The 27,455-nt window shown below is 46.4% G+C and overlaps 1 protein-coding gene across 4 annotated transcripts in view; it reads left to right on the forward strand.

Moving 5' to 3' along the window:
- The window catches only part of LOC147463094 (uncharacterized), a 56,161-nt gene extending 35,404 nt beyond the window's left edge, over positions 1-20,757 (forward strand). The window contains exons 4-6 of one of the 4 annotated variants that reach the window (XR_015190142.1): positions 19,092-19,461; positions 19,553-19,724; positions 19,813-20,757. Coding sequence is in view for 2 of the 4 variants with exons in the window: in XM_086528025.1 (XP_086384151.1) it covers positions 19,092-19,461; positions 19,553-19,616 (434 nt within the window). In the remaining 2 variants the exon portion in view is untranslated. Of the gene's footprint in view, positions 1-19,091; positions 19,462-19,552; positions 19,744-19,812 lie in introns of those variants that run through there. The other 3 variants (XR_015190141.1, XM_086528025.1, XM_086528027.1) reach the window with 3 other exon arrangements.
- The last annotated feature ends 6,698 nt before the right edge of the window (positions 20,758-27,455 follow it).

The following is a 27,455-nucleotide window of genomic DNA, read 5'->3' on the forward strand; positions in this document are numbered from 1 at the left end:
TTACTTTCCTCCTAGTACGTCAGTATATGCATCACCTAGAGGACAATCCCCCTTTGCTATTCTGGATAATGACATATGGGAGTTTTCCAAGGATGGTGACATTATCATACTAGGGGATTTCAATGCTAGGACTGCCTATCACCAGACAATATTTTATGATACTTCCAAGGAGATGCTTAGGGAGCTGGATGTTACAGAGATGGGCCTATCTAGACTATCACAAGATGAGGAGTACACTGAGTATGGCAGATACTTGATAGATATGGGAACTACACATAGATTGGCCATTTTGAATGGCCTACAAAGATTTTCGACAGCTGGAGGTTTTACTCATAGTTACATGGGACAGCGGGTTGGGGTCGGGAACAGGGTTGGGAACGGGGACGGGACGGCAAAAGTCAGGAAACGAGGACGGGGTTCGGAACAGCAAAAAAAAAAGAGAGTTTTTTTTGGCATTTTTTGACCTACACACATGCCACACACATAGAGCATCACTTTGACCACAAATTTACACTAAATAGACCAAAGAACACGAGTCATATAGGCGGAAATGTGCTAATAAAACATCGGTGATCGATGGATACAAAATGAGAAGTGCATGCCACAAGGGCTCAAGAGTCAAAAAGCCTAAAGGACTTAGGACAAGCCTGAGGCCTCAAGGATAACAAAAAGTACAAAGGGCTATGTAGTAGGTAGAGTCTAGACTCGAGAGTCGAGTGATCAATGATCATCAAACTCAAGAAGTGCTCGCCTGCTGAATCTCCATATCGTCGTCGTAGTCGAGGTCGTCAGCGACGTATGAGGGCTCGGGAGGCTCGCATTGAGGCTCGAAATCCTCCTCTAGCTCCTCCAAAAGAGTATGGGCCATAGATGGATTCTCTTGTGCCATCTCCCACTCAGTGAAGGGATCTGCCTTGTGTGTGACGCTCTTGGCAAGCATGCGCAAGTTAGCGCTCACAACCACCAAATCGTTGGCCCTCTGGACCCCAAGGCGATTCCTCTTCTTAGAGGCAATGTGGCTGTACACACTCATAGTTGCTCCAAGCAACTAGTGGTACATGCTTGGCTAAGGACACGAACAGCCAAGCGTTGCAAATGTGGGCCATCTCCTCCATAGTCCTCCCACCACAAAACCGAGCCAATCTTGTTGCGATCAAGCTGTGCATCTACACATCCATAGGAGCCCTTCTTTTGCCTGTAGTTGAGTAGCTCGTCTCTAATCTTGTGCCTAATGTCACTGCTAGGCTCAAGGTGCTCCAATGCAAGCCGCCATCCTTTGCTCACCTCCTTGTCGGTCTCTTGACGCCTTCCCTGAAACTCAGGGTCAAGCACATAAGCTGCCGCATGAAGTGGAGAGTAGTATCCATTCCACCTCGACTCACACAAGCCATGAATCTCCGCATACTGAACAGGGTCAAGCACAAGCTTCTCAAGTGCCTCTATCATCCGATCCATGGCTTCGTAGACTTTGCCAATGCATGGCTGCAAGCCATCCACCACTCGAAGTAGGTGTAGAATAGGCTTGACCATGGCATCAAGAGTCTTCACCTCCTCCCACCAAGCGGCGTCGTCGGCCCATTCTTGGCATTTCAATCCTGTTTGCTGATGTAGACTCCGGCATGGCCTGGAACTCATCACTGAGAAAGAGGCCCCTCAAGGCTCCGCCACATGTAGACAAGCGGCCTAGCATAAGCCAATTGAATGCAAATCTTGTCTCTGAATATTTGAGCAAGGACAAGTGGCTCCTCTTTGGGAATTCATGGCGCACTTTTTGATGGTTGAGTACAAAGGAGACAATTCGAGAGGCGTCACCAATGGTGGGTGAAATCCATGACAAGTTCCCTATGTCCTTGAGGAGGTTATTGAGGCAATGCGCCATGCAAAATGTGACATGGATGCTGGGATACATGCCCTCAATGATAGCCCCGGCTGCCCTATTTGACGCCTCTCCATCTGCAACCATACAAAGGACATTCTCTGGGCCGGTGATCTCTATGGTGCTTGTCCACTCCGCAGCAAGCATCTCGGCGGCCTTGCCACTATCGGATGCATCATGTGACTCCACAAAGTACATCTCCCCCCGAGAGTAGGCCACCACCCCGTGGATGGACCGCTTGCGGGTGTCGCTCCATCCATCTACAAGGAGAGAGACGCCATTGGTCTCCCACAAATCCTTTGTTGCTTGGGCCGCTTGCTCCACGGCAAGCTTCTCTTTGTCAAGGAGGGTGGCCTCTCTGATGAAGGTGGCACATAAGGGGAGCCATATTCCCCTAATTTCGTAACCATGGTTCGATAGTATGGAGACCTATCCACACAAAATAGAGCATGTTGTGTTAGTATGGAGAGTCGAGAGTCGAGAGTCGAGAAGTTAGAACCCATTATGAATACAAAATGGAAGATTGCAATGTGCATATGCCAAGGGAAACTCACCGCGAAGCATGGAAGGCAATGTGGTCGTGGAAGAAGAATCGGGCAACCGACCTATCCACCTCTTCCTTCAATTTAGGATTCCAATTTTCGTTGAGAGTGCTTTGGCGATGCGGAACGGAAGAGGACGGTGTAGATGCATGGATCTTGAAGCCTCGAGAGACGTCGTCAAGGTTGGCTTCCCTTTGCTCTCGCGGTGTCGCCGTGGCGGAGGGATCAACGGCAACAAAACGGCCCCTCTTGGCCGCTTCCACGACCCCATACACCGTGAGCTTCTCAAGAAGATCCAACCTCTTCTCGGGAGTTACTCAAGGGCAAAACTTCACCTCGTGACCGGGTTCATGAAGAAGATGGGCTCGCACTTTGTTTGAACCACCCGTTCTCTTGTATGGGCATAGCTTGCATGTCCATGATCTTGCACCGCCACCTTTGCCACGCGTGCTAAAGTTGACTTCATCCCACCACGACCACGTTTGCACGACGGGTCTCCTTCGAGAAGAACTGGCTTGAGAAGTGGAGTTGGCTTGAGATGACATGATGGTGGAGAGACTCGAGAGAGTAGAGCTTAGAAGTTAGAGGAGTTAGAAATTTAGAGGAGAGCTTGTGTGGAGAGAGAGTAGAGGAGAGCTTCAAAGTGGGTAGAAGAGGGAGAGAGTGGAGACTCAAGGGTAGAGTGTAGAGCGTACGGGCCACGGCACGTAGTGACTAGTCATGCTTGAGCCTTGAGCAATGAGACTATGAGTAGAGAGGAGAGCTTGAGGGAATAAGAGGCCCAATGGGGCTTTTATAGCCTTTGAAGGGCCAAACCCCCCCAAAATATGAACGTTGGGCTGCAACTGGCTGTTTAAAATGGTCAGTTTTTTCAAAAACTGCCATTTTTGACCCGCCCGAATCTGCCCGTTCCCGGCTGTCCCTGGTCCGTTCCGTCCGTCGGTCCGGCAGCTTGCGACCCACCCGTCCGGCCAGAATTCCGATCGTCGTAAGGGGTCCCCGTCCCTCCCCGGCATGGTTACGGCCGTCCCTCGGCCCTAGGGCCCGTCCCCTGTAACTATGGAACTTTTACTTGCTTTCCACACCGACATGGTGCTAGCACAATGGATTATGTTATGGCCGAGCCAGGTCTCATTCCATTCTTTCAGGATTTTATGGTGCGCACTAGGCCAGTTGGAGTAGCAGTTGATCATGCTATCTTGTCTTTCATCCTGACGTTTCAGTTCAGCACAGCTCCTTTAGGAGAGGTCCCCACGCACACTCGGTATACCTTCATGAGGGAGACGGATTCTGTGTATATGGATGAGATATACAGGAAGCTATGCACTCAGGAGCCGGGACGGCGACTAGCTGAACTCACTCAGATACTGATAGAGAAACTCCATGATGCACCATCAGAGGCATAACCCCACAGCCAGCCTACACGGAGACGATCTAGGAGCATGCTCCAGAACAGTTGGTATGATGAGGAGTGTAGAGAGACGAAGATCAAACTACAGAGGGAAGTGCTCATGGGTATTACCACACATAGACAGTTCACAGATTATCTTGGCCGAGCCAGGTCTCATTCCATTCTTTCAGGATTTCATGGTGCGAACTAGGCCAGTTGGATAGTTGGATAGCAGTTGATCATGCTATCTTGTCTTTCATCCTGACGTTTCAGTTCAGCACAGCTCCTTTAGGAGAGGTCCCCACGCACACTCGGTATACCTTCATGAGGGAGACGGATTCTGTGTATATGGATGAGATATACAGGAAGCTATGCACTCAGAAGCCGGGATGGCCACTAGCTGAACTCACTCAGATACTGACAAAGACGCTCCATGATGCACCATCAGAGGCATAACCCCACAACCAGCCTACACGGAGACGATCTAGGAGCATGCCCCAGAACAGTTGGTATGATGAGGAGTGTAGAGAGACGAGGATCAAATTACAGAGGGAAGTGCTCATGGGTATTACCACACATAGACAGTCACAGATTATCTTTCGCCGCCTAGTGCGACAAAAGAAAAGGGCTTATCTATCTCAGCTAGAGTGGGATCTGCATCAGCTATTTATAAGTCAAGACTCAAGCGAAGTATGGAGGCTATTCCACGAGCATTCACCACCATCAACGGTCACCTCCACAGAGACATGGGGGGAATATGCCACATCTCTCCATACAGCATCAGGGCAACCACCTTTGCCGGACCCACTAGAGACATGCCCGGAGACATGTTCTCTCTGTACTGCCGAGAGGGTAAGGAAAGCCATTGACAGGATGAAGACAAAGAGAGCACATGATCATGATGGTCTGGTAACAGAGCACTTCATCCATGCCAGAGATATGCTTGGAGAGCTCCTTGCTATGATGTTTAATCGAGCCATGTACGAAGGCTTCCCTGAGACTTGGAGTATGTCTACGATTGTGCCTATTTTCAAGTCAGGAGATCCCATGATTCTCGGGAATTATTGCACCATCATGGTTGGTCACACATTAGCTAGGCTGTATACATCCGTTCTTGAGCAGGAGCTGAGTAGATGGGCAGAGCGAGAGGGCATACGAGGCTCTAGCACCAGGGCAGACAGGATTCAGGAGAGGTTTCTTTACTCTTGACCAGATTCTGACACTCAGAGCTATTATTGAGGAGGGTAGACACCATGGCAAGAGGATCTATTGTAGCTTTGTGGATTTCCGCAAAGCTTTTGACACAGTGCCGAGAGCCAGACTTATACGCAAACTACAGGACATGGGTGTGCCTACAGAGCTGATATGGGGTATTCTGGCTTTATACAGGACGGTGATGGGGCGGGTACGCACTACTGAGGGGGTGTTTGACATGGTCCACTCCACTATTGGAGTGAAGCAGGGATGCCCCCTATCTCCGACTCTTTTTGGGATGTATGTAGATGAGTTTTCAGACTATGTAGAGCATCAGGGAGACAGAGGGGCTTAGCTAGCAGGGACATGGATTCCGTTGTTACTATATGCTGATGATATTGTGTTGATTTCCACTCTCCAGAGGGGATGCAGCGTCATTTAGATGCTTTGCATACATTCCCTCGTGACAGTGGATTGTCTGTCAACCTGGGGAAAACCAAGGTTATGATGTTCAACACCACACCACAGTGGGTCAAGAGGTCAGCACCCACATTTACGTATGGCGAGGAGACTGTGGAGTACACAGATGCATATACTTATCTTGGGGTAGTCTTCGGTGGACCGGTGTTTTCACTGAGGAGAGCATGAGAGACTAGACTGACGAGAGCGTATACAGCCTTGGGAGGACTGGAGAGGATGTGTTTGCAGGTTCAGTTTCAGGAACCGCGAACAAAGCTCTGTCTTTTTGACACTCTAGTGACTTCAGCTATGCTCTATGGGGTTCTCTGCCCACAATGGCCTGCTTCCAAGAATCCGCAATAGTCATACATACCCCTCCTTGGATACCTCCAGGTCCAAATGCAGTTGACCAAAATGTCTCATAGCGACCACACAAAATGTGACCACATTGTCTGATGCGGCTCTCACACAAATGATGCTCCTGTAGCATAAGAATATCAATCTCACCACCCACAAGGCATTGTTGAAGCTCTTGACGCAACTGACCCGACACTGAAACTGGGGCCCTCCTTATCCCTGCACATTCCATGAAACGATCCTCATGGAGTCGGTGGAAAGAAACAGATGCTGCCACAGCAGGAGGCCGGTTTGGATGGGGAGTAATCCGCATCCGAGCGACCTCTAGACAAACGCGTTTGAAGTGACTGTCCTACCTAGGCCCGGGCCAAGTGTGCAGCCCGTAGGGCTACATCCTCTTCCAAGAATCCTCATGTACAAATACATAGCAAGGGGGGCTCTGAGTGTCAGCAAACAAATGCACCACAATGTGCCTGCAACCTGTTGTATCTGGCAGTGTCACATTGAACTTGGCTAAAGGCCAAAGTGTCTGTACCAGATCTGTCACCCCTAGGTCCCCTGTGTGGTGTGAGAACTCAGTGTCTTGGACTTGGAGCCAGTCAAGAATTGTGTACAGGGTCCACTCTGTAGGATCCCTGCTGCACAACGGAAAGGAGAAACCTATCGTTCTATCAAGAACCTCAGTGCCTCAGGGTGCTAGAAAGAGGACGTGGACTCGAAAGCAAGCATCCTCCAGGTCGCGAGAAGAATCACCTAGGAAGCGTGTGAAGCTGTAATCGAAGAAGTCCCATAGTCTACGAATGTCAAAACTGGTCAAATCCTGAGGGATTGCTCCAAAAGGAGAGGTCTGAACCAGAAGTGGCGGCCTCAGATGGGGTTGTCCCTCCCGAGCCATGCGACTCGTAGGGAAAGCACCACCAAGAGATCGTCTCGCTGCATATGTGTGTCTAGTCCCCTGCGTCTGAGGAGTGTAGGATGGGTCTGGGTTGGGAGACAAAGCTGAGGGCCCCACCGGTGAGAGAGGAGCGGTATGTGGGGGTGAGGGTGGAGGAGGGGGAGGTGGAACGGGAGGCGTATGAGGGTGGACGCGGTGGGGGCGTCGGAGCTGAGGTGGAGGGAGCCTCCTCAAAGGGGTCCTACTGAAGGGAGTCAAAACGTTTCGCTGTCGGTGGAACCCAATGTTGCTGAGCTGCAGGAGGTCGGCCACCAGAGGGAGCAGTGTGGCAAGCCCGTCCCTGTTAGCGGCGGCCAGGCACTTGCTGCCAGCCATCATCTGGTTGATCGCTAGCCTTTGTCGAGGTACCAACATGTGTGTCGTGGGTATTTGTCTGTTGGGCCTACTCAACCTTGGGAGACTGCGCAGGCGCTGTGGGTCGAGATCTCCTGCAAGGAAAGGCCTTTGCTAAGAGGCCCATCCGTCTGCAAATGAAACATTGGTTCGGGAGACCCGAATACTCCACACTTTGTTTGATCCAACCTCCACTCAACCAAGGCAACAATATCACCATTGGGAGGGAGTGTGTCTCGAACAAGAACCCGCACAGTAGGCAAACCTGCGGCCTTGGCCACAACTGAGGCTGCAGTGCACGATGACTCCAGAACCGTCCCAAACATGGAACCAATCCTGGGAAGTAAAGGGAGATACTCTCTCCCCAGGCGTGGGAAGCAGACTGAAATAGGCAAGTCGGCCTCCTCCTCAAGCACATTTCTAGTAGGATCGAGACCATGATACCATCATCTGACGTAAGCCCGAGCTGCTCGGATGCCGAGCGGGCTCATCGATATCACCTTGGCCGTCATCTCTGGAGACTCGAACTCTATCTAGTAATACCCTCTGTCGAGGATCTGAACATCGGTGATCTTGTACATGTCGTGAAGACGTGGCAACTGTTAACTATGTCACGAGGATGTGGCAACTGCTAACCTTAGTTGTTGGTTTCTTTCCAATGATTTTTGTTTAATTTTTGAGACCTCTTTTTGAAGTTGTAAATGGTCGGACATTGTATGGCCAATGTGAACGGTAGTTTCACCTGCAGACGGAAAGTTGGTCGGCACTGGAATTCGTATAGTAAGAAGATGTCTAGGCTCAGTTCAAGGTCATGTAGGTCCCCCCGTCGCACTTAGCAAGTTGGTAGATACTAGGAAGTGAACTCAATAAAGGCACAAAGTCAAGGTGGGATTACCAAAAGAAAATACCCAACAGTCGGGCCACGTTGCATTTTTGGATGCGGTCCCAATGGGGATAGATGGTTAGAAGACCAGTGGGAGCCCAATGGAAGCATCTCCTAAAAATTAGAGAAAACAGTATTTACCTATGCTTGAATATGCGTATAATAATACGGTGCATTCCTCGACTGGCAAGTCACCTTTTGAGATTGTTGAAGGCGGCAAAAAAGTTCTTCCCATTTTGCATACAAAGGACAAGATCTTTGAGGCAGATCGATATGTTGAGAACATGGATGAAATGTATAAGAAAATTAAAGTTGCCTTGGAGAAGACTCAGGCAAAGCAGAAAAAGGCTGCTAATCGTCACTGTCGTGAATTGCTGTTATCACCTGGTGATTGGGTTTTGTTAAGGTTTGAAAAGGCAAGGTTAAAGAAGAGGAAGGGCAAGGAATGGCTGTTTCCTAAGCTCAACATGCGTTAGTATGGACCTTTTCAAGTGCTTGACAAGATCATCGATGTTGCTTACAGGCTGAAATTGCCTGATGCATGGAAGATTCATAATGTGTTTCACGTGAGTCTTCTAAGACCCTTCGTGGGTGATATGCTAGAGGATATGCCATATGAGGATCAACCAGAAGTTGAGGAACTTGATGAGATCCTGGTACCTGAGCAAGTTTTGGCACATAAGGACAGAAAAGTTAAAGGACAGGTTGCAAGACGCTACTTGGTGAAGTTCAAGAACTATCCGCCTATGGATACAAAATGGATGGAAGAGCATGAATTGTCAAAGTCACCAAATGTATTGCATCTTTACCTTGAGGCCTTTGGGTTACAACCTACTTATGCCCCAACCCAACGTGTGCAAAGGAGGGGTAATGATAGAGCTAGCACATCAAATGTACATATGAATTTAGTGTAATAGATTGAAATTACAAAAGTATGAAGGTCTCATTAAGTCATTCGTATCTATGTGTTACGACCTTTTTTGCGGATACATGCAATGATAAAAGAGTGTTAACAACACAAGATCATCAGTGGCGTGTATTTATGGTATGCAATCGAGGACGTTTGCGATTCCAAGAGGAGGTATGTCACGAGGACGTGGCAGCTGTTAACTATGTCACAAGGACGTGGCAACTGCTAACCTTAGTTGTTGGTTTCTTTCCAATGATTTTTGTTTTATTTTTGAGACCCTCTTTTTGAATCTGCAAATGGTCGGACATTGTATGGCCAATGTGAACGGTAGTTTCACCCGCATATGGGAAGTTGGTCGGCACTGGAATTTGTATAGTAAGAGGATGTCTAGGCTCAGTTCAAGGTCATGTAGGTCCCCCCGTCGCACTTAGCAAGTTGGTGGGTACTAGGAAGTGAACTCAATAAAGGCACAAAGTCAAGGTGGGATTACCAAAAGAAAATACCCGACAGTTGGGCCACATTGCATTTTTGGATGCGGTCCCAATGGGGACAGATGGTCAAAAGACCAGTGGGAGCCCAACAAAAGCATCTCCTAAAAATGAAGGAATTGCTATTTTGGGCCATGAAATGTGTTCGTGTCATTACCTCCGGTATGCCAAGGGGAACATTTTACAACTCTGTCGCAAAGTCAACTGGGCAACCAATTGGGGATTTTTTGGCGGCAACCCCGAAACGGGAAAATGCTTGTAATCACGCCAAGTGGCACAAAATGGTGCACTTTCCTCTTGCAGAAAAATGGGCGCCGATTTTTGTACCTGGGAGGCTTCATTTTACAAAACTGTCACAGGTTAAGAGCTATGGAGTGCTTCCTTTCCACTCTATGTATAGTGTGGTGCTAGGAGTGATGGCATGCACACTACACACTGCTCTCTCTTCCCCCCCCCTACGTGCAGTTATGTGATGCCCCACAAGAGGGCTCTTCATTTGACTGATGTACAGCTGTGTGGTTTCATGCTTTTGTGCCGAGGCAAGAGCCTCCTTGAGCAGGAACAGGAGTAGCTAATTGCTACTCCAAAGCATGCACTGGTGAGGGTCATAACCTCACCAAGTAGGTGCGTTTTCAGCGCTGGTTATGCACTGTATTTTGACTGTTTTTCAGCCATACAGACGCCAGAACCATTAGGAACAATGCCCCACTGACAGAGGACAGTTCGGGGACTGTTTAGGGCTGAAAACATGGCAAAAACTAGTAAATACAGCGAGCTGAATTTACTGTTTTTGGGCAGAAATCAGAGGGTTTATGCCAGTGGAAGTGAGTTTCAGCAGGGGAATTGATTTCGTGCAAGTTTTGGGGCTGTCATGTTACTGAAATTTGGCCAAAACAGGTGGGTATCTAGCTGGATATAGGTAAAGAATTCCCAAGACTCTACTTTGTAATTTACCCTCTCAAAAAATAAAGAAACACCGAAAGGGGCGCCAATTTTGGGGCCTACAGGTTGTCGGCATCTGCTCGGAGCATTCTAGCTTCTGAGCTGTGTGTGTGCTTAAGTGTTAATTCCCATCGCAAGTTCCTTTTGCAAAGTACTCTCTCTCTCTCTCTCTCTCTCTCTCTCTCTATGATATGTCAACTATGCGGTAGAGAGCCAGAGACAGAGCTACACTACATATGCCACTGCACTGTGTATTATGAGATACGAGGGCGCTTCCATTGCTTATTCAGGGAGGGTTTTGGACCCCTAGATAGAGTCATGAGATATCAGGACCAGAGATGCCTTGGCTTATATCTACTTGAGCTACACCGACATAGAGACAGTCTGCTGGGGAGACATGGAGTACGACAGTCGCAGAGACAGATCACAGATTTCTTTGGATCGAGGGAGCCAAGAGACCAACCACCAGCACAGGGTTGTACCCGCATTCATACCAGAGGCACCCTCATTGACAGGGCGATTGAGCTCGGGAGATCGAGACGACCACGACCGAGACACAGGAGCACACTACATCGACGAAGACTCCAGCAGAGGATCAGAGGCATTCTAGCACGACACCCAGATTGTCATTGAGGGCCTATTCTACATTTTCACATTTCACATTTCACACTTCATTTCAATTTTCATTTTTATTTTTACTTTCAGTACTTTTTGTACTTGTACTTCAGACATTGTATTAGATTCACCACTTTGTATCTGATGGTCTCATAGGTCATTTTGGCCTTTTGAAGACGTTAATATATCATTTCATTTCATTTCATTTCTCTCTCTCTCTCTCTCTCTCTCTCTCTCTCTCTCTCTCTCTCTCTCTCTCTCTCTCTCTCGCGCTGCACCCCCCTTGCTCTCGCTACCCTGCCCGTTGCCCCGCCCCTGCTCTGCACCCACATCCCTGCCCACGCGCGCTGCACTCCCCCTTGCTCCCACTGCTCTGCCCCCTGCTCCCGTTGCCCTGCCCTTGCTCTGCACCTGCATCCCTACCCGCGCGCGTTGCACTCCCCCGCCCACTGCTCGCTCGCGCGCTCCCCTGCCCCATGCCCATGCCCGCGCGCGCTGCATCCCTTGCCCCCACCCACTGCTCACTGCCCCCCCCCCCCCCCCCCCCCCCCCCCCCCCCCCCCCCCCCTGCCCCGCCCCTGCTCTGCACCCACATCCCCCCGCGCGCGCTACACCCCCCCCCCCCCCCCCCCCCTTGCTCCCGTTGCCCTGCCCTTGCCCCTGCTACCCCGCATCCCTACCCGCGCGCGCTGCACCCCCCCGCCCACTGCTGGCTCGCGCGCTCCCCTGCCCCATGCCCATGCCCACGTGCCCTGCACCCCCTGCCCCCCACCCACTGCTCACTGCCCCGCCCCCCCCCCCCCCCCCCCCCCCTCCTTTTTCCCGCAGCCCTTGTGTAGAGAGAGAATGAGCACTCTTTCCTAGCGTAGAGAGAGAATTTGGTCCAAGAGCGTAGAGAGAGAGAGAGAGAGTGGTCCCAGAGCGTAGAGAGAGAAAGAGACGTTTTTTCAAGCGTAGAGAGAGAGAGAGAGAGAGAGAGAGAGAGAGAGAGAGAGAGAGAGAGAGAGAGAGAGAGAGAGAGAGAGAGAGAGAGAGAGAGAGAGAGAGAGAGAGAGAGAGAGAGAGAGAGAGAGAGAGAGAGAGAGAGAGAGAGAGAGAGAGAGAGAGAGAGAGGAAAAAAAAAACTGCGAGCGTAGAAAGAGAGAGCCTGCACGCGTAGAGAGAGAAAAAAAAAAAAAACAGCTTCGTCTCTGTCCCCCTCCCCCCATCTTCCCCCCCCCCCCCCCCCCTCTCTTGCTGCGGCCTCTCAATCATGAGAAAGCAAAATAGCAAGGATGACCCGGTGGAGGATGCCATCCAAAAGTGCAAAGAAGAATTGAGCGAGTCCATCAACCAGATCAACCGCCACCTCTTAGGTACTATTAACGAACTCGACGCAACAGTGGCTGTACAGGAAAGCATGATACAGACTCTCGAGGATCGCGTGAAGGCCCAAGATGAGGAAATCGCAATACTCAAGAAAGAGCTTGCAGAGGTGCGATCGCAGAATGCCCTCGAAGAAGGAGAGCTTCAACCCTTTGTCATCGAAGAGCTTAACACGATTAAGGAACAAGTGCGAGCCATCAAAGAAGGTGGGGAGCAACAAAAAGAAATGACGTCCTCGTGGGTAGATGTCATCACAAAGACCCAACAAAAAGCAGAAAAGGCCGAAAAATGGATCAAGATTGTCAAGAAAGGGAAAGGCAAGGAAATAACCCCCACTCCCACGCCAACCATCATCAACTTGACACTAGAAGAGGAGCAAAGGAGACGTGTACGGGCCTTACACGTAAGGGTATGTGGCCTCAAAGACCAAGACAATGTGGATAAAGAGGTGAAACAACTCATGACTCTGGTGGGAGTCAACGAGCAGACGCATACGAGGGCTTGGAGAGTGGGCACTAAGAAAAGTGGGAGCAACGGAGAAACCTCGAAGGAAAGGGCACTCATTCTTCGCTTCCCCTCCATGGAAGCAAAGAAAGACTTCTTGAAGAAGAGACCGACTCTAAAGAAGACTGGCATCTTTCTTGGAGATGACCTCACCCTCTCGCAGATTGCTCATATGCAAGAAGTAATGCCGGAAATAAGAGCAGCAAGGGAAAAGGGGAAGATCGCTTTTTACAGGGATGGAAAGGTGGTGATATTGGAGCGACGCCCCGCATGACGGTGCGAGACCTATGGGACCACACTAAAGATGGCAACCTGGAATTGTAATGGGTCACTCCGTCTTGATGTAGGGGCCCTTGAGGATAGCTTCATGGGGAGAGACATCATTTTCTACTCTGAGACGCATCAAGCACCGGGACAATCCATGCCACAGGTGAGCGGATATAGGTGGGAGACAGCCTGCAGACAGGAGACCAGATCGGAGCATCGAGGACGAGGCTCAGGGGGAGTGGCAGTTCTATTCAGGGAGGAATTGCAGCCAATGATATATATAGCACGCAAGGATGAACATGCTAGGTACATGTGGGTGAGGCTCAGGGCAGAGATGGGCAGATACCTCTACATTGCTATTTGTTACTTTCCTCCTAGTATGTCAGTATATGCATCACCTTGAGGACAGTCCCCCTTTGCTATTTTGGACAATGACATGGGAGTTTTCCAAGGATGGTGACATTATCATACTAGGGGATTTCAATGCTAGGACTGCCACCACCAGACAATATTTTATGATACTTCCGAAGAGATGCTTAGGGAGCTGGGGATGCCACAGAGATGGGTCTATCCAGACTATCACAAGATGAGGAATACACTGAATATGGCAGATACTTGATAGATATGGGAACTGCACACAGATTGGCCATTGTGAATGGCCTACAAACATTTTCGACAGCTGGAGGTTTTACTTGCTTTCCACACCGACATGGTACCAGCACAATGGATTATGTTATGGCCCAGCCAGGTCTCATTCCTTTCTTTCCGGATTTCATGGTGGGTACTAGGCCAGTTGGAGTAGCAGTTGATCATGCTATCGTGTCTTTCACCCTGACCTTTCAGTTCAGCACAACTCCATTAGGAGAGGTCCCCACACACACTCGGTATACCTTCATGAGGGAGACGGATTCTGTGTATATGGATGAGATATACAGGCAGCTATGCACCCAGGAGCCGGGACGACCACTAGATGAACTCACTCAGATATTGACAGAGACGCTCTATGATGAAGCATCAAAGGCATACCCCCACAGCCAGCCAACACGGAGACGATCTGGGAACATGCCCCAAAACAGTTGGTATGATGAGGAGTGCAGAGAGACGAGGATCAAACTATAGAGGAAAGTGCTCACGGGTATTACCACACATAGACAATCACGGATTATCTTTCGCCGCCTAGTGTGACGAAAGAAAAGGGCTTATCTATCTCAGCTAGAGCGGGATCTATATCAACTATTTATAAGTCAGGACTCAAGCAAAGCATGGAGGCTATTCCGCGAGCATTCACCACCGCCCGCGGTCACCTCCACTGAGACATGGGGGGAATATGCCACATCTCTCTACACAGCATTAGGGCAACCACCCCTGCTGGACCCACTAGAGACATGCCCAGAGACATGTTCTTTTTTTATTGCCGAGAGGGTAAGGAAAGCCATTGACAGGATGAAGACAAAGAGAGCACATGATCATGATGGTTTGGTAGCAGAGCACTTCATCCATGCCAGGGATATGCTTGCAGAGCTCCTGGCTATGATGTTTAATCGAGCCATGTATGAAGGCTTCCCGGAGACTTGGAGTATGTCTACGATTGTGCCTATTTTCAAGTCAGTAGATCCCATGATTCCCGCGAATTATCGCACCATCATGGTTGGCCACACATTAGCTAGGTTGTATGCATCCGTTCTTGAGCAGGAGCTGAGTAGATGGGTAGAGCGAGAGGGAATAAGCGCACCAGGGCAAGCAGGTTTCAGGAGAGGTTTCTCCACTCTTGACGAAATTCTAACACTCAGAGCTATTATTGAGGAGGGTAGACACCATGGCAAGAGAATCTATTGTAGCTTTGTGGATTTCCGCAAAGCTTTTGACACGGTGCCGAGAGCCAGACTTATACACAGAGTACAGGACATGGGTGTGCCTACAAAGCTGATATGGGGTATTCTGGTTCTATACAGGACAGTGATAGGGCGGGTACGCACCACTGAGGGAATGTCTGACATGGTTCACTCCACTATTGGAGTAAAGCAGGGATGCCCCCTATCCCCGACTCTTTTTGGGATGTATGTGGATGAGTTTTTAGACTATGTAGAGCGGCAGGGGGACAGGGGGGCTCAGCTATCAGGGCACATGCATTCCGCTTTTACTATATGCTGATGATATTGTGCTAATTTCAGACACCCCAGAGGGGATGCAACGTCATTTGGATGCTTTGCATACATTTGCTCGTGATAGTGGATTGTCGGTCAATCTGGGGAAAACCAAGGTTATGGTGTTCAACACCACACCGCAGTGGGTCAGGAGGTCGACACCCACACTTATGTATGGCCAGGAGACTGTGGAGTACACAGATGCATATACCTATCTTGGTGTAGTATTCAGTGGACCGGTGTTTTCACTAAGAAGAGCATCAGAGACTAGACTGACAAGAGCATATGCAGCTTTGGGAGGACTGGAGAGGATGTGTTCGCAGGTTCAGTTTCAGGAACCGCGAACAAAGCTTTGTCTTTTTGACACGCTAGTAACTCCAGCTAAGCTCTATGGAGTTCAGGTATGGGGACCCTCAATAGACCACCATGGGAGATCTGGCAACACAAATGGATGGAGATGTATGGAGAGGCCTCTGGTCTCTATGATCGCTCGGATAATTCGGGCTAAGGCCTCAGTACCACATGAGATTATTCGAGCCGAGCTAGCCGCCCCCCCCTCGTGGTAGAGGCACTGACGAGATCAGTTTCCTTTATGCATGGTGTATGGGATCTCCCCAAAGACAGACATGCTAGGCTTGCCCTGGAGTCATCTCGACAACTACCTCTACAAGGCGATACAGCATGTTGGTATGGACAGATGACATCATGGTTTCAGTCGCATGGTCTCAAAATGGATAGATTACCTCCGCTTCAATACTCCTTGGATGCACCCTCCTTGTCTCTCACACGGACAGAGATCATCAGGCTCATACGTCAGGATCTGATTCAGCTAAATACCAGGAGCACATGGATACAGCCGACACAGGAGTTGGGCACGAAGATGGCCTTCTACAGAGAGCATCTTCTCCAACTCACGGAGGACGGCTTTGTGACTAGGCCAGCATACATGGATACACACTTATCTCATGGGATAAGATGCGCTATTGGACAGATACGCACATCCTCACATCAGCTCCAGATCGAGACTGGCCGATTTTGAGGGGTGCCGGCAAGAGCCAGGATATGTCACTTATGTAACTTAGAGCTAGAGACAGAGCTGCACTACACATGTCACTGCCCGGCATACTATGAGATACGCGGCCGCTTCCATTGCCTGTTCAGAGAAAGGTTCGGACCTTTTTCTAGAGTCATGAGATACAAGGATCAGAAGTGTCTCGGATTGTTCCTGCTAGAGCTGCGCAGACTTAGGGAGAGCTTGCTGAGGACATCAGGGAAAAGACAGTCTCAGAGACGAGTCACAGAGTTCTTTACACCAGATGGAGGAGGGCCAACGGAGCAGTCATTACAACAGATCTCAGAGCCTACTCATACTAGAGGTACACTGCTTGACAGAGCCACTGAACTTGGCAGATCCAGACGTCCATGACCTCGGGGGGTCTCCCATTACCGACGAAGGTTGCAACAGAAGATACAGATCACTCTAGCTCGACATGCAAGACGCCCAACCAGAGTTCTAACCATGGAGGAGGTCAATGAGATCCGACAACGACCGATGAGAGATTTCATCTGAACCCACGAGCCCCCCCCCCCCCCCCCCCCCCCCCCTTATTTCCTTTCTCCTTAGTGTTTTAGTGTTAGTTCTTTGTTAACTTGGCAACTTTGTAACTTTGTAATTTCCGTACTCAGACATGGTATCAGATTCACCAATTGTAACTTTTTGGTCTCATAGGTCATTTTGGCCTTTTGAAGACGTTAATATAACATTTCATTTCATTTCTCTCTGTGTCTTAACCAAAGTAAAGAATTTCGGGTGAAAGCCAAAGCCTACCGCCCCACGGGCCAGTTTCAGCCCACATCGGAGAGGAGTGGGGCCTGAAGTAAATCCCGAACCTGGCCCCGGCTGGCTTGAGTACCAATGATCTTGCAGATTACCGAGGTGGCTTGCAAGCTTTTCACCTCAGGTATCAAGCTCGCTTGCTCTTCTGGCGAAAGAGCAAGTCGAAGGGTGGCTCCGCGGTGTCGGGCGAGGGGGCTTCTGTGGAGTCCCTCTGAGGTGGAGCAGAAGCCGCCATTTTGTGTTTGCTGCTGTAAAGAAGAGAGCGTTGGCTTGAGGCGTTTACCAGGAGGCTGAAAAAACAGCCTACAAGCAGGTGGAGAAGGGTGGCAAAAAGGGGAGTGAGGCGGGGGGGTTGTGTGTGTGTGTGTGTGTGTGTGTGTGTGTGTGTGTTTTGGGGGGGGGGGGGGGGGGGGGGGGGGGGGGGGGCGCGTGAATTTAGGGATATTTGGAGGTTATGAAGTGATGGCAGGCGAGCAGGCAGGGCCGCCAAGGGGCGGGTGGACAGGGGCGCAGGAGGCGGACAGGCAGGCTGTGGCGCTAAGGGAACTGCGCGCAGGGGTGGGCAGAGTCAGCGCGCAGGGCAGAGGGATGCGCGAGGGCGAGAGGGGGCAGCTTCAAGCTATGGCGGGGGGGAGCGAGCAGCAGCAGCGAGCCATCAGAGGTCCACATAAGGTCTAAATTGCAACTAAGCTCTGTCTTGAGTTTGGTTTTGTTAGGTGTAATCGAGGACAATTACTCTTCTTGTTTTAGGAGGGAGATATGCCAGAAATTGCGGATGTGACAGCGGCCATATGGATTGGAGCTGACGTGGCAGGTGTATAGACCAATGCTGATGTAGTAAACCCTACAGACTAGGGCTGACGTGGATGCATTGTATGAGCTGGATGATGTGGCAGTGATGACATGGTAGGTGCCTTGTGGAAGCTATATGGAAATCCCATACACAGATGCTTTTGTAATTTAGATGCTTTTTAGGACTTTCTCATAGTGGATGCTTTTAGAGAGCTATGTTAGAACTCGACTGCTTTTGGTTGTGCCAGCTGTAGTACAGATTTAGTTGCTCTCTCCAGTGCAAAAAGGGCCATTTGTAACTATCCTGAAGCATCAATACATAAAGAAATCCTGCCTACCTTAGGGGCCACTACTCTGAGGGGAAGCTAGCCCCTCTCTGTGCAGGAAATCTTGCATTTGCATGCAGGTGTTTTCGAGTTCAATTCTTTCAGGCTCCATGAAAGCAAGTCTAAATTGTATTTCACCTCCTATCAAGAGTTGACAGCAACCGGGGTTCACCTACAGCTTTAAGTTCCATGTTCTTGCATTCCTTGTGCCTCTTGAAATTCTGTTGATAACATCAAGTGCTACTTGAGAGTTTTGTGGATAGGGTTTGGCTCTCAAAATTGATATTCCTTAATGAGAAAAACCTAAGCCTAAAATCTAATGCATCACACAGCACACGTGTGCACACGTGTCGCGTGCGCACACACACGAAAGAAGACTATGTGCTTTGGCCAGAGTGAAAACAAGAACCTAGGCAGGCTTTCTCCTTTTTGTGAGGAGATGATCTGGAAAAAAGAAACTGTACCTCTGCTGTGACTGACTTAGAATGGGTAAACTGCCCTCATTGCAACATTGATGAGGCAGAGCTCATAAAGCCCTTCTCAGAGAGGTCCTTAAGAAAGTATTTGGGAATCCATCGAAGCTACCATGCACTAGCCTTCTTTACTGGATTTTGGCATAGGCACTTTTAGTCAGCAAAGGTACAAAGAGTAGTGGTCTAAAGGTCTAGAATGAGATGAAATTACCCTTGGAAGTCCTTTCTGTGCTTGGAAGTTTGGGACTTTCCAGATATTGAATCGTCAGTTTGAATTGGATCAAGTTACGGGATCAAGTAAGAGTCTTGCGTAGATTGATTACAAGTACATTGTGAATAAACAAAGAGACCTTGCCTTTGCAACTAACCTACTTATGTCTCTTCCTAAGAGCCACAGTCCAAGAGCAGTTTGTGACTCATTTTTTTACTCGAAACGCAGAGTGTATACACGGTGAACCGTTGACGAAAGAGTCCGAGGTTTATAGTTTTGGAGTACTTGTTTTTGAGCTTCTCACAAGGCAAGTTCCTGAAACATGTATATTGATGCTTGGCATGCCACTAGAAAGGTGGGTCAGAGCAGTTCTCCCCTCAATGAGAACACAAATAGTTGATTATGTTGTTCTTCAAACTGCCCCGACCGAGGAACATGTGGTGGCTCTCTTAAAAGTGGCTTTATCATGCACAGAAGAGGAGCCTAAGCTTCGCCCTACAATATTGGAAATCATAAGCAAGCTCCAAAAATTCTTGAACTTGGATTATGTGCCTGAAGAAGAGGATGCAAGAGACCTTGATGCAGACATAGGAACCAGGTAAAAACATTTGAGAAGCATTTTTAAAAAAAAGCAATTTCAAAGTTTCGGTGCAACATGGACAGTAATATTGTTTGCTTTCTTGAACCAGCTCCCCTCCCATACACAGCCGCTTTGAGGAGCCAATTGCAGCACCGTTCAAGTTCTTTGCATGATGAAGGCCGCAACAAACTCTCCTCTTGAAGAAAGCTAATAAATGGACACTAGTAAGGAAAAACAGAGATTGCTGTGGCAAATAGAAGAAAGTATTATCAGAAATCTATGTGAGTTGCTGCCAATGTCTTGTCGGTATGTTACTATTATGTAATCTATTTACAGATTATGAGTGCTTTTACTTCCTAATCACAACAGATGTCTGAAGGTGCAGACAATCAAGCAAACACTGGCAGGAACTTTGAGGAATGGCGCAAGCACGTCGAACAATGTTGAAAGCATCAGCTGCAAACAGTTTCAAGGGATGGAACGAAGCCACTGAAGGGGAGTGACCATGAAAAGAGAAAATACACACTCTGCCTTCGGTAGTAGGTACTCACATCATGTATGCTGGATCAAGGTTTTTGAGAGAACCAGTGTACAAGAAAGAAGAAACCTTGCAAATGAAGTAGTCACAGCTTGAAAAGAGCTACAGATGCATGGAATTTGAACATGGATGGTCCATTCTTTGGTAAGTTGTTCTCTAATACAGCGTGAAGATTTTGCTTCTTTGAAAATTTAACGCTTGTATGAACTTTTAGATAAGAGCCAACAAGACAAAACCCTCAAAAACCCTCAAATCTTATTAGGCATTCTCTGCACCTTAGCATTTCCAGCTTCTTTGCATATACCAGCAAGAGTAATTGCATAACATTATTTACCAGACTACCGTTCAGTAGACAATCAGCACAAAAGCTTGTTAACAGCTCAAAGCAACCTCAAATTTATATTTCCATTTTCTGCTCAAGTTTTGCTGTTTTGATTGTATCTATGTTAGACTCAGTGCTGCCTCCCTCTTTCATGCCTGGACCAAGCATATAGAGATACAATATCGTTTTGTTCATGAGAAGACCCTGGATGGTACTATTTGGCTTGAGTGTTGTTCTACATTAGATAGCCCAGCTGATATCTTTACCAAACCTCTACCACAAACAAGATTATCCCTTCATGCCACCTCCCTTGGATTGGTTCCCCATCCAGAAGCTAAGAGGTGGTGAGTTTCATCTTCTGTCCCCCTGTTTCTTCAGGAGTAGGACAAATAGGCATTGTCTTGGCTGCATGGCTCACTTGCCATCACATTCAGAGAGGTTATCTTGTGCAGTCGGTGCAATTGCAAATAATTAAATATTGATCTCACAGAGCCCTGTCTTCATAGTTGGGACATTATGGTGACATTGCCATGGTCACAAGGAAACTTTGTTTCAGGCCCTATGGTGTGATATATCCTATAGCTGCGCACGGACATGCACGCCTACACTCGGAGCTAGGGGTCATGGCTGGATGAACGACCTCTTGTAGATTAAAATAGTGGGGCTTTAAAGATAATGAAGCCAAGTGTAAGGGAGGGGCAGGATTGCCCATGCAGGGAACGGCGTTCATCTCGAGGACCATGAGAGGGGCGCTCCTTGTGTGTATGTGGGTATCGCTCGGCAGCAGAGCTCGCCATAGCCAGGCCTATGCCTTTAGTCTTTACTTAATACTGGTATCGGAGCCATAGCACTGCTACACTTAATACAGCTAGCAACAATCCTTCGCCATAGCAGCAAGCTGGGCACGCTCTTTCTTGCCATTGCGCTGCTGATGAAGAAAGTAAGTTCTTTCTTCCCTTCCTCCGCAGCCACAAGATAGCAGCCTTCAGCGCCTTTCCCCATCTGCCAGGAGCAGCCTGTGTTAGCATGCGCCTCAATCTCACCTAGTAATGGCAGAGTGCTAATTAGCAGCTTCAATCCAAAGTTGGTTGGAGACAATCAAGCTTTATATTTAGCAGCAGAGAAATAAAGTTAAGGCCATTCAAGACCTCAAAATTGCTGCCTGTAATTGACCGTTAGGGTTGAGGAGCATATTAGATTTGCTTGTTGCGGCTGACTTACATCAAATCTCAACAGCTTGCAATTGGGTTTGGATAGATGCCTATTCTGTGTCTGAGGAATCATTTGCGGATATAGTTTGAAGGATCGCTGACATCGCATGTGTCATAGACCGACGGGTCATTGAGCATCTTTTGAGGACGTCAGCATACAAAGCCAACAAGGGTAAAGGTGAATCGAGAGCTAAAGAGAAGAAGTTGAAGATTGAAGTGATATCGGACGAGAAGGCTTCAATAGCGGACATCTTCGACTGTCTTGCAATCTCGTTCTATTGGAGTCATAATAGGAAGTCTTGTACATTTGTGCATGGCCTTCTTAGCATACTTTTTTCGTCTTTTTCAAAGCGCTAAAGTGAGTTTTGCTTTTAGAAACTTACAAAAATGGAAAAAGACCAAAACCAATAACAACCTGAGATCGACCCTAACCAAGACCAAAACATGCATGGGGTTGGGGACATAGGAGAAGAGTGGGACGTGCCATCTCGTGAGCAGCATGATCTGATAGTACATAGGGTAGCAAACATTGAAATACAATTACAAACTTTTCTTGCTGCTCTAGATGGTCTCAAAGATCAAATGACTAAATTGATTGAGTACATGCAGAAGGGAAAGTAGTCGATGACATAGGCTTTTGTGCCCATCTGATCTAAATATGCCTTCCATGTCTAGGGACGGTGGAATGGTGTATAGAGGGATTGCTTTTCCTCCTCTTGAAATCGAGGCCAGACCTCAAGAAAACCCTATCCTCAAAAAAATGAAACCTCCTCAATTTAATGGTGAAGAAAAGGATAGAAACAAAGATGCCATCTATACTTTCTTATAGAAATGATAAGACTTCAAGAGGAGGAAAAGCAATCCCTCTATAGACGGTGGAATGGTGTATAGAGGGATTGCTTTTCCACCATTCCACTTGAGCATCAACCCCTCGAGGCTAGTTTTTCAGTGGGGACCAAAAGCCTACAAATGGTGGATGAGTCTCAAGACATTAGGAAAGATTTTAGGAGATTGGACTCAATTTGAAAACATTTTTGTGAAAGAATCTCTTCTTGAAAATGAATTAGAAAGAAACTGGGAGGATTGGGACAAAGCTATGCAACAGAGCACGCCTTTGCTTACTTACATTGTAGAGTATAGAGAAATATCCTCAAGCTTCAAGGAATAGATGATTTTCACAAAACAAGAGGGTTTATACGGGGATTAGATAGACACTTTAAGCGAGAGGTGAAAAGAAATGCACCTAAAACTTTGGAGGAAGCAATTAAATTTGCACAAACCTTTGAAGATAATACCCGCTTGATGGCTCCTAATGCCACTCAAACCGAGTCCAAATCCACAGATACGAGGGTATCACGACCCTTTCTAAAATGAAAAAGAAAATTGCCATTAAATAAGGAGAGTAAACCATTGTTTAATAAGAGGCTTGTAAGAGAACCTAGGTTGAACGAAGAGGACTTTGTAAAGGCTAAAAGAGAAGACTTGAGTTTCACTTGTTTGTTACCTGGCCATTCTTAATGAAATTGTCCAAAGAACAAAAGAAAACAGGGTGATGAAAAGGGTAAAGGTCCTGACAAGAACCATAAAGATAGGCAAATACATGTGGTCCAAACACTTCCGATAAATGGTAATAAAAAGTATAAATAAATAGAAGTGTTCCACGAGGACAATTGTTGTTTGTCAATCAGCATGTGGAAATCAAGTTTTGGTCCATACGAGTTGCATGGGTATGTAAATGGGAAAAGGGTTAGGGTCATGATAGATGACTCTGCCACACATAACTTTGCAAATTATGTTCTTGTCAAGAAATTAAAATTTTCTCAACAACCAAGTGTTCATCAATATGTCGTTTCCATGATGCATGGTAAAGACAAGAAGATATAGGATATATTGGTATCCAATTTGAAAGTTCAGATACAAGGGTATAAAAAATGCTTCACTTCCAAATTGTGAATATGGATCATGCAGACTTGGTTTTGGGAAGGGAATGGTTGTGGGGAGTAGGACCTTCTTTGAAATGAAGTTATCAGCAAAACTCACTAGAATTTCAAAAAAAATGGTAAAACGTTTGTTACACAAGGTGAGCATGATGTACAGAATAGTCCTTTGATATGTAGTCTTGAGTTGCAAAAGCTTGTAAATAAAAAGTCTTGCAATGTATTCATTCTTTGGTGTCGGTCTATTGTAAATAAGGACTTTGATGTGGAAATGAAAGCTTAGGTTTCTTATTGGTCTTTGTCTTGTGGAAGTGATTTGAAAGTTTTGTTGAAGAATTTAAAGATGTGTTTCCTCTTGATTTGCCTCATGAAAGATGTGAAGTAGATCATGCTATTGATTTAGTCAAAGATGTAAAGCCTCTTTGTAAACCACCTTATAGATTAGGCAAAGCATAACACTTAGAACTAGAAAAACAATTGCAAGACTATGTAGATAAAAGCTTTATCAAACCCATCAATTCTCCATGGGCTTCACAAATTTTATTGGTGAAAAAAAAAGATGTTCTATGCTCTACTATAGAGCATTAAACAATCTCACAATCAAGAATAGGTTTCCTATGTTTAGAATAAAAGATCTTTCTGATCAACTAGAGAGAGTCAAGTATTTTAAAAAGATCGACTTATGATTTGGTTATTATTAAGCTAGAATAAAGGCCGAAGACGTTGCAAAAAAAACCTTTAGGACCAGACATAGGCATTATGAGTTTTTGGTATTGTCTTTTGGGCTTACCAATGCATCAATTACTTTTATGAAGCTGATGAATAGTGTTTTACGGCCCTATCTGGGAAAATTTGTAGTAGTCTTTCTTGATGATATGTTCATCTATAGTCGACTTGAGGGAAGTATTTATAACATCTTAGGAAAGTGTTGACGACTTGCTCAGATTTTTCATTTGGGCTCATTTTGGCCTCCGTTTCCACTACAAGTAGTAGTGGAATGTGTCAATCAGGCGAGGGGAAATGCACAAGTGATACGAGAAAGGAATGACAAAAGGGAGAAAATGGAGATGTTTCTTTATGAGTATTTCAAAGAGAAATATATGAGAATGGCATCCAAGAGACATCCACATCACATTCAATAATAGTGTAATCATCGTGTACACACATTGAGTTAAAGCATAATGATATAGGTATTGCTTTAAAGTAAGAAAATAGGATCATTAAGCAACTAACAGTGCACCACAATGTGAAACAAAAAGGAGACCCATTCTATCGTGCACCAAAAAAGTTCACATGGATAGAATATAAAATAATTCTACATGGATTGAACAAAAAATATCCATATGCCCTTCTCATCTGACTATCGTAATGTCAAACTTAGAAGAATCTCATGTTATCATGCAATTAACCTTAAGCATAAGCAATATAAGTTTGTTTACCAAATCATAAGTACAAAGCCATACCAAAACATTATTTGAAAAATCCAAAAAGGTCTACATGGATAGAACAATATCCAATGAATAGACAAAAAAAATTCATATTTTTTTCTCGTCTAATTTGTAGCTAAGCATATCCACTTCTTCGTCAATGTATATGCATCTCTTAGCAAGTTGTCTACGTGTTAGTAAATGGCCAAAGCATGAGCTTGATATCATATGCCTTGCCATATGTTTTGCATAACAAGGCAACTAATTACAATTTGATAAAGCAAAATAACAAAATTCCCATGAAAAATGCATGGGATGTCAAGGTCACACAAAAAGTCACTTACTAATCTAGAAGAGCCTTCTCACGAACAAAATCATCCCTAGCAAAAGCTCCACTACCATGCACAATGACTTTGCCATTATTGCCACAAAAATGTGCAACCAAAGGAGTAAGATACCTATCACATATCTCTCCATCATTATCAATGAGCTTACAAGGACTTCTTGTGTGCATGGTAACCTTCAACATAGGTCCTATGCCTCCACCAATCTCCAACATCGTGCCCATAGGTTCACACAATGTCTCTAAAAAGAGTAACATATGAGATACACTCTTCTCAAGGACATCCCTCACTCCTCCACTCTTCCCTTCACATTGTGCTGCTGAAGATGAAGGCATGTAATGACCAATAATCTCCAAAGAGATATCTTGCTGGAGGATAGCAATTAAAACAAGTTAGTGCTAAAAGAAAATTTACTGATTCAAAAAGTGCATAAACAAAAAATAGGGGCATTCGCCATCATCAAAGAGGGTAGCGTTCCAATTTTATGTAATTCCAATACAAAAAATGTGATCACCTAAAAAAGATAATGTAACTATCTTGAGTGTGCTTGCCACCAAAATAGAGCACTTGACATGGTCCTTAGACAATTTATTCCAAGGTGTTCCATCAAATCCAATAATGCTACCACCTGCAAGTTATTTACTTTTTATAAACACTAGTACGTGGACCCGTGCTTTGCTATGGCAAAAAAACAATCATCACATATAGTCATTGTTTTTTATTTTTTGTTGACTTGAGATGTTGTATGTTGAGCTGATCAATGACTCTTGATGCATGAAGACTATGGATATGAAGTCCTCAAAGTGGCTAGGAGAGAAAGGTGTGTAGGGAGTGATCTTGGCCAAAAATATGAGGAAAGCAAGCTAGAATGTGATCGAAAGCTATGAGAGCGGAAACTGGGAGTCCTCAAAGTGGCTAGGAGAGAAAGGTGTGTAGGGAGTGGTCTTGGCTGAAAATATGAGGAAAGTGAGCTAGCATGTGATCAAAGCTAATCATTCAAGTAGGGTATGAGGCTCATACTCGCAAATTTCCAAGGTTCATAATGTGCATATACAAATGGGCCCCAACACCCAATTTTACATGGAAGGGCGTGGGATCCAAATTTGATCACGACTCTTATGTGGATGGTGGATATGGGGATAGACTCAAGCAAAATAGATCAGTATGGTCGTCTCTATTAGAGAAGAAAATATTATTTATTAATTTGCAGGTGATGTAATGCATAGTGTGCGAGCTTTCGAGATTCTCTCATGGCATGAGAAATTGATGTTGTTGCAAAGCCTCATATAAATTAGGTTCTATCAATGCATCATGAAGCAAGTGTGTTGCATTCCATCTTCAAACCAATTCTTGATGTCTTTCATCCATCCTAAACTTAAGAGAGAGAGAGAGAGAGAGAGAGAGAGAGAGAGAGAGAGAGAGAGAGAGAGAGAGAGAGAGAGAGAGAGAGAGAGAGAGAGCCTTGTAGACTGAATAGTATACTTTGGCTCCCATTCTCCAAGTATAGTTGGCACCAACGATTCATCTTATTTTGTTATAGATCCTTGTCGAATGTGAAGGGTAATTTGGAGGTGCATATATGTATGTGTGTGTGTGTGTGTGTGTGTGTGTGTGTGTGTGTGTGTGTGTGTGTGTACAACACACACACACACACACATACATAGGAATTTTTACGATGATTCAAGAGCTATGGAACTACAAGGTGCATGCCACAATAGATCATCGACAAGCATAGCAAGATTGCATGATTAGATGCATCCTCACGGCCAGACATGATGAGATGCTCCATCGGGCATATTGATAGATAGGATAAAACTACCCTTCATTACAAAATACCCATCGTCTTCAAGAACACATTTAAGCAAGGAGAGGTCTTGTCTCAGCTCCCTTACCCTCTCATTGACGACACAATGACATAAAGGAGCAAGTAACATCATTTCTTGACTCATTGTTATACCCTCCAAAAACTCTGAGCCCTGCTGTTTATTTAAACATGTAGAATAATGTCTCCTGCATCATCTTCTTTCTCATTGCTCTCACGAACCGCATCCTTTGCCTCCTCTAAGTCTTTGTTTATAACCTCGTTGTCCAGCTCTATGATCTCCACTTCTTGCAATGGCAACGTCAAGAATCAAGATCTTTGTTTTTTTGTTTTGTTGCTCCTATAGTTAAGGTTCTACTTGTGCTCTTTCTTCTATTGCATGGGATGGACTACCAAAAAACAATAAAGAGA

This window comes from Adiantum capillus-veneris, chromosome 2 (assembly GCF_014529385.1).
Source record: "Adiantum capillus-veneris isolate H3 chromosome 2, ASM1452938v2, whole genome shotgun sequence".
NCBI classification, from domain to species: Eukaryota; Viridiplantae; Streptophyta; class Polypodiopsida; order Polypodiales; family Pteridaceae; genus Adiantum; species Adiantum capillus-veneris.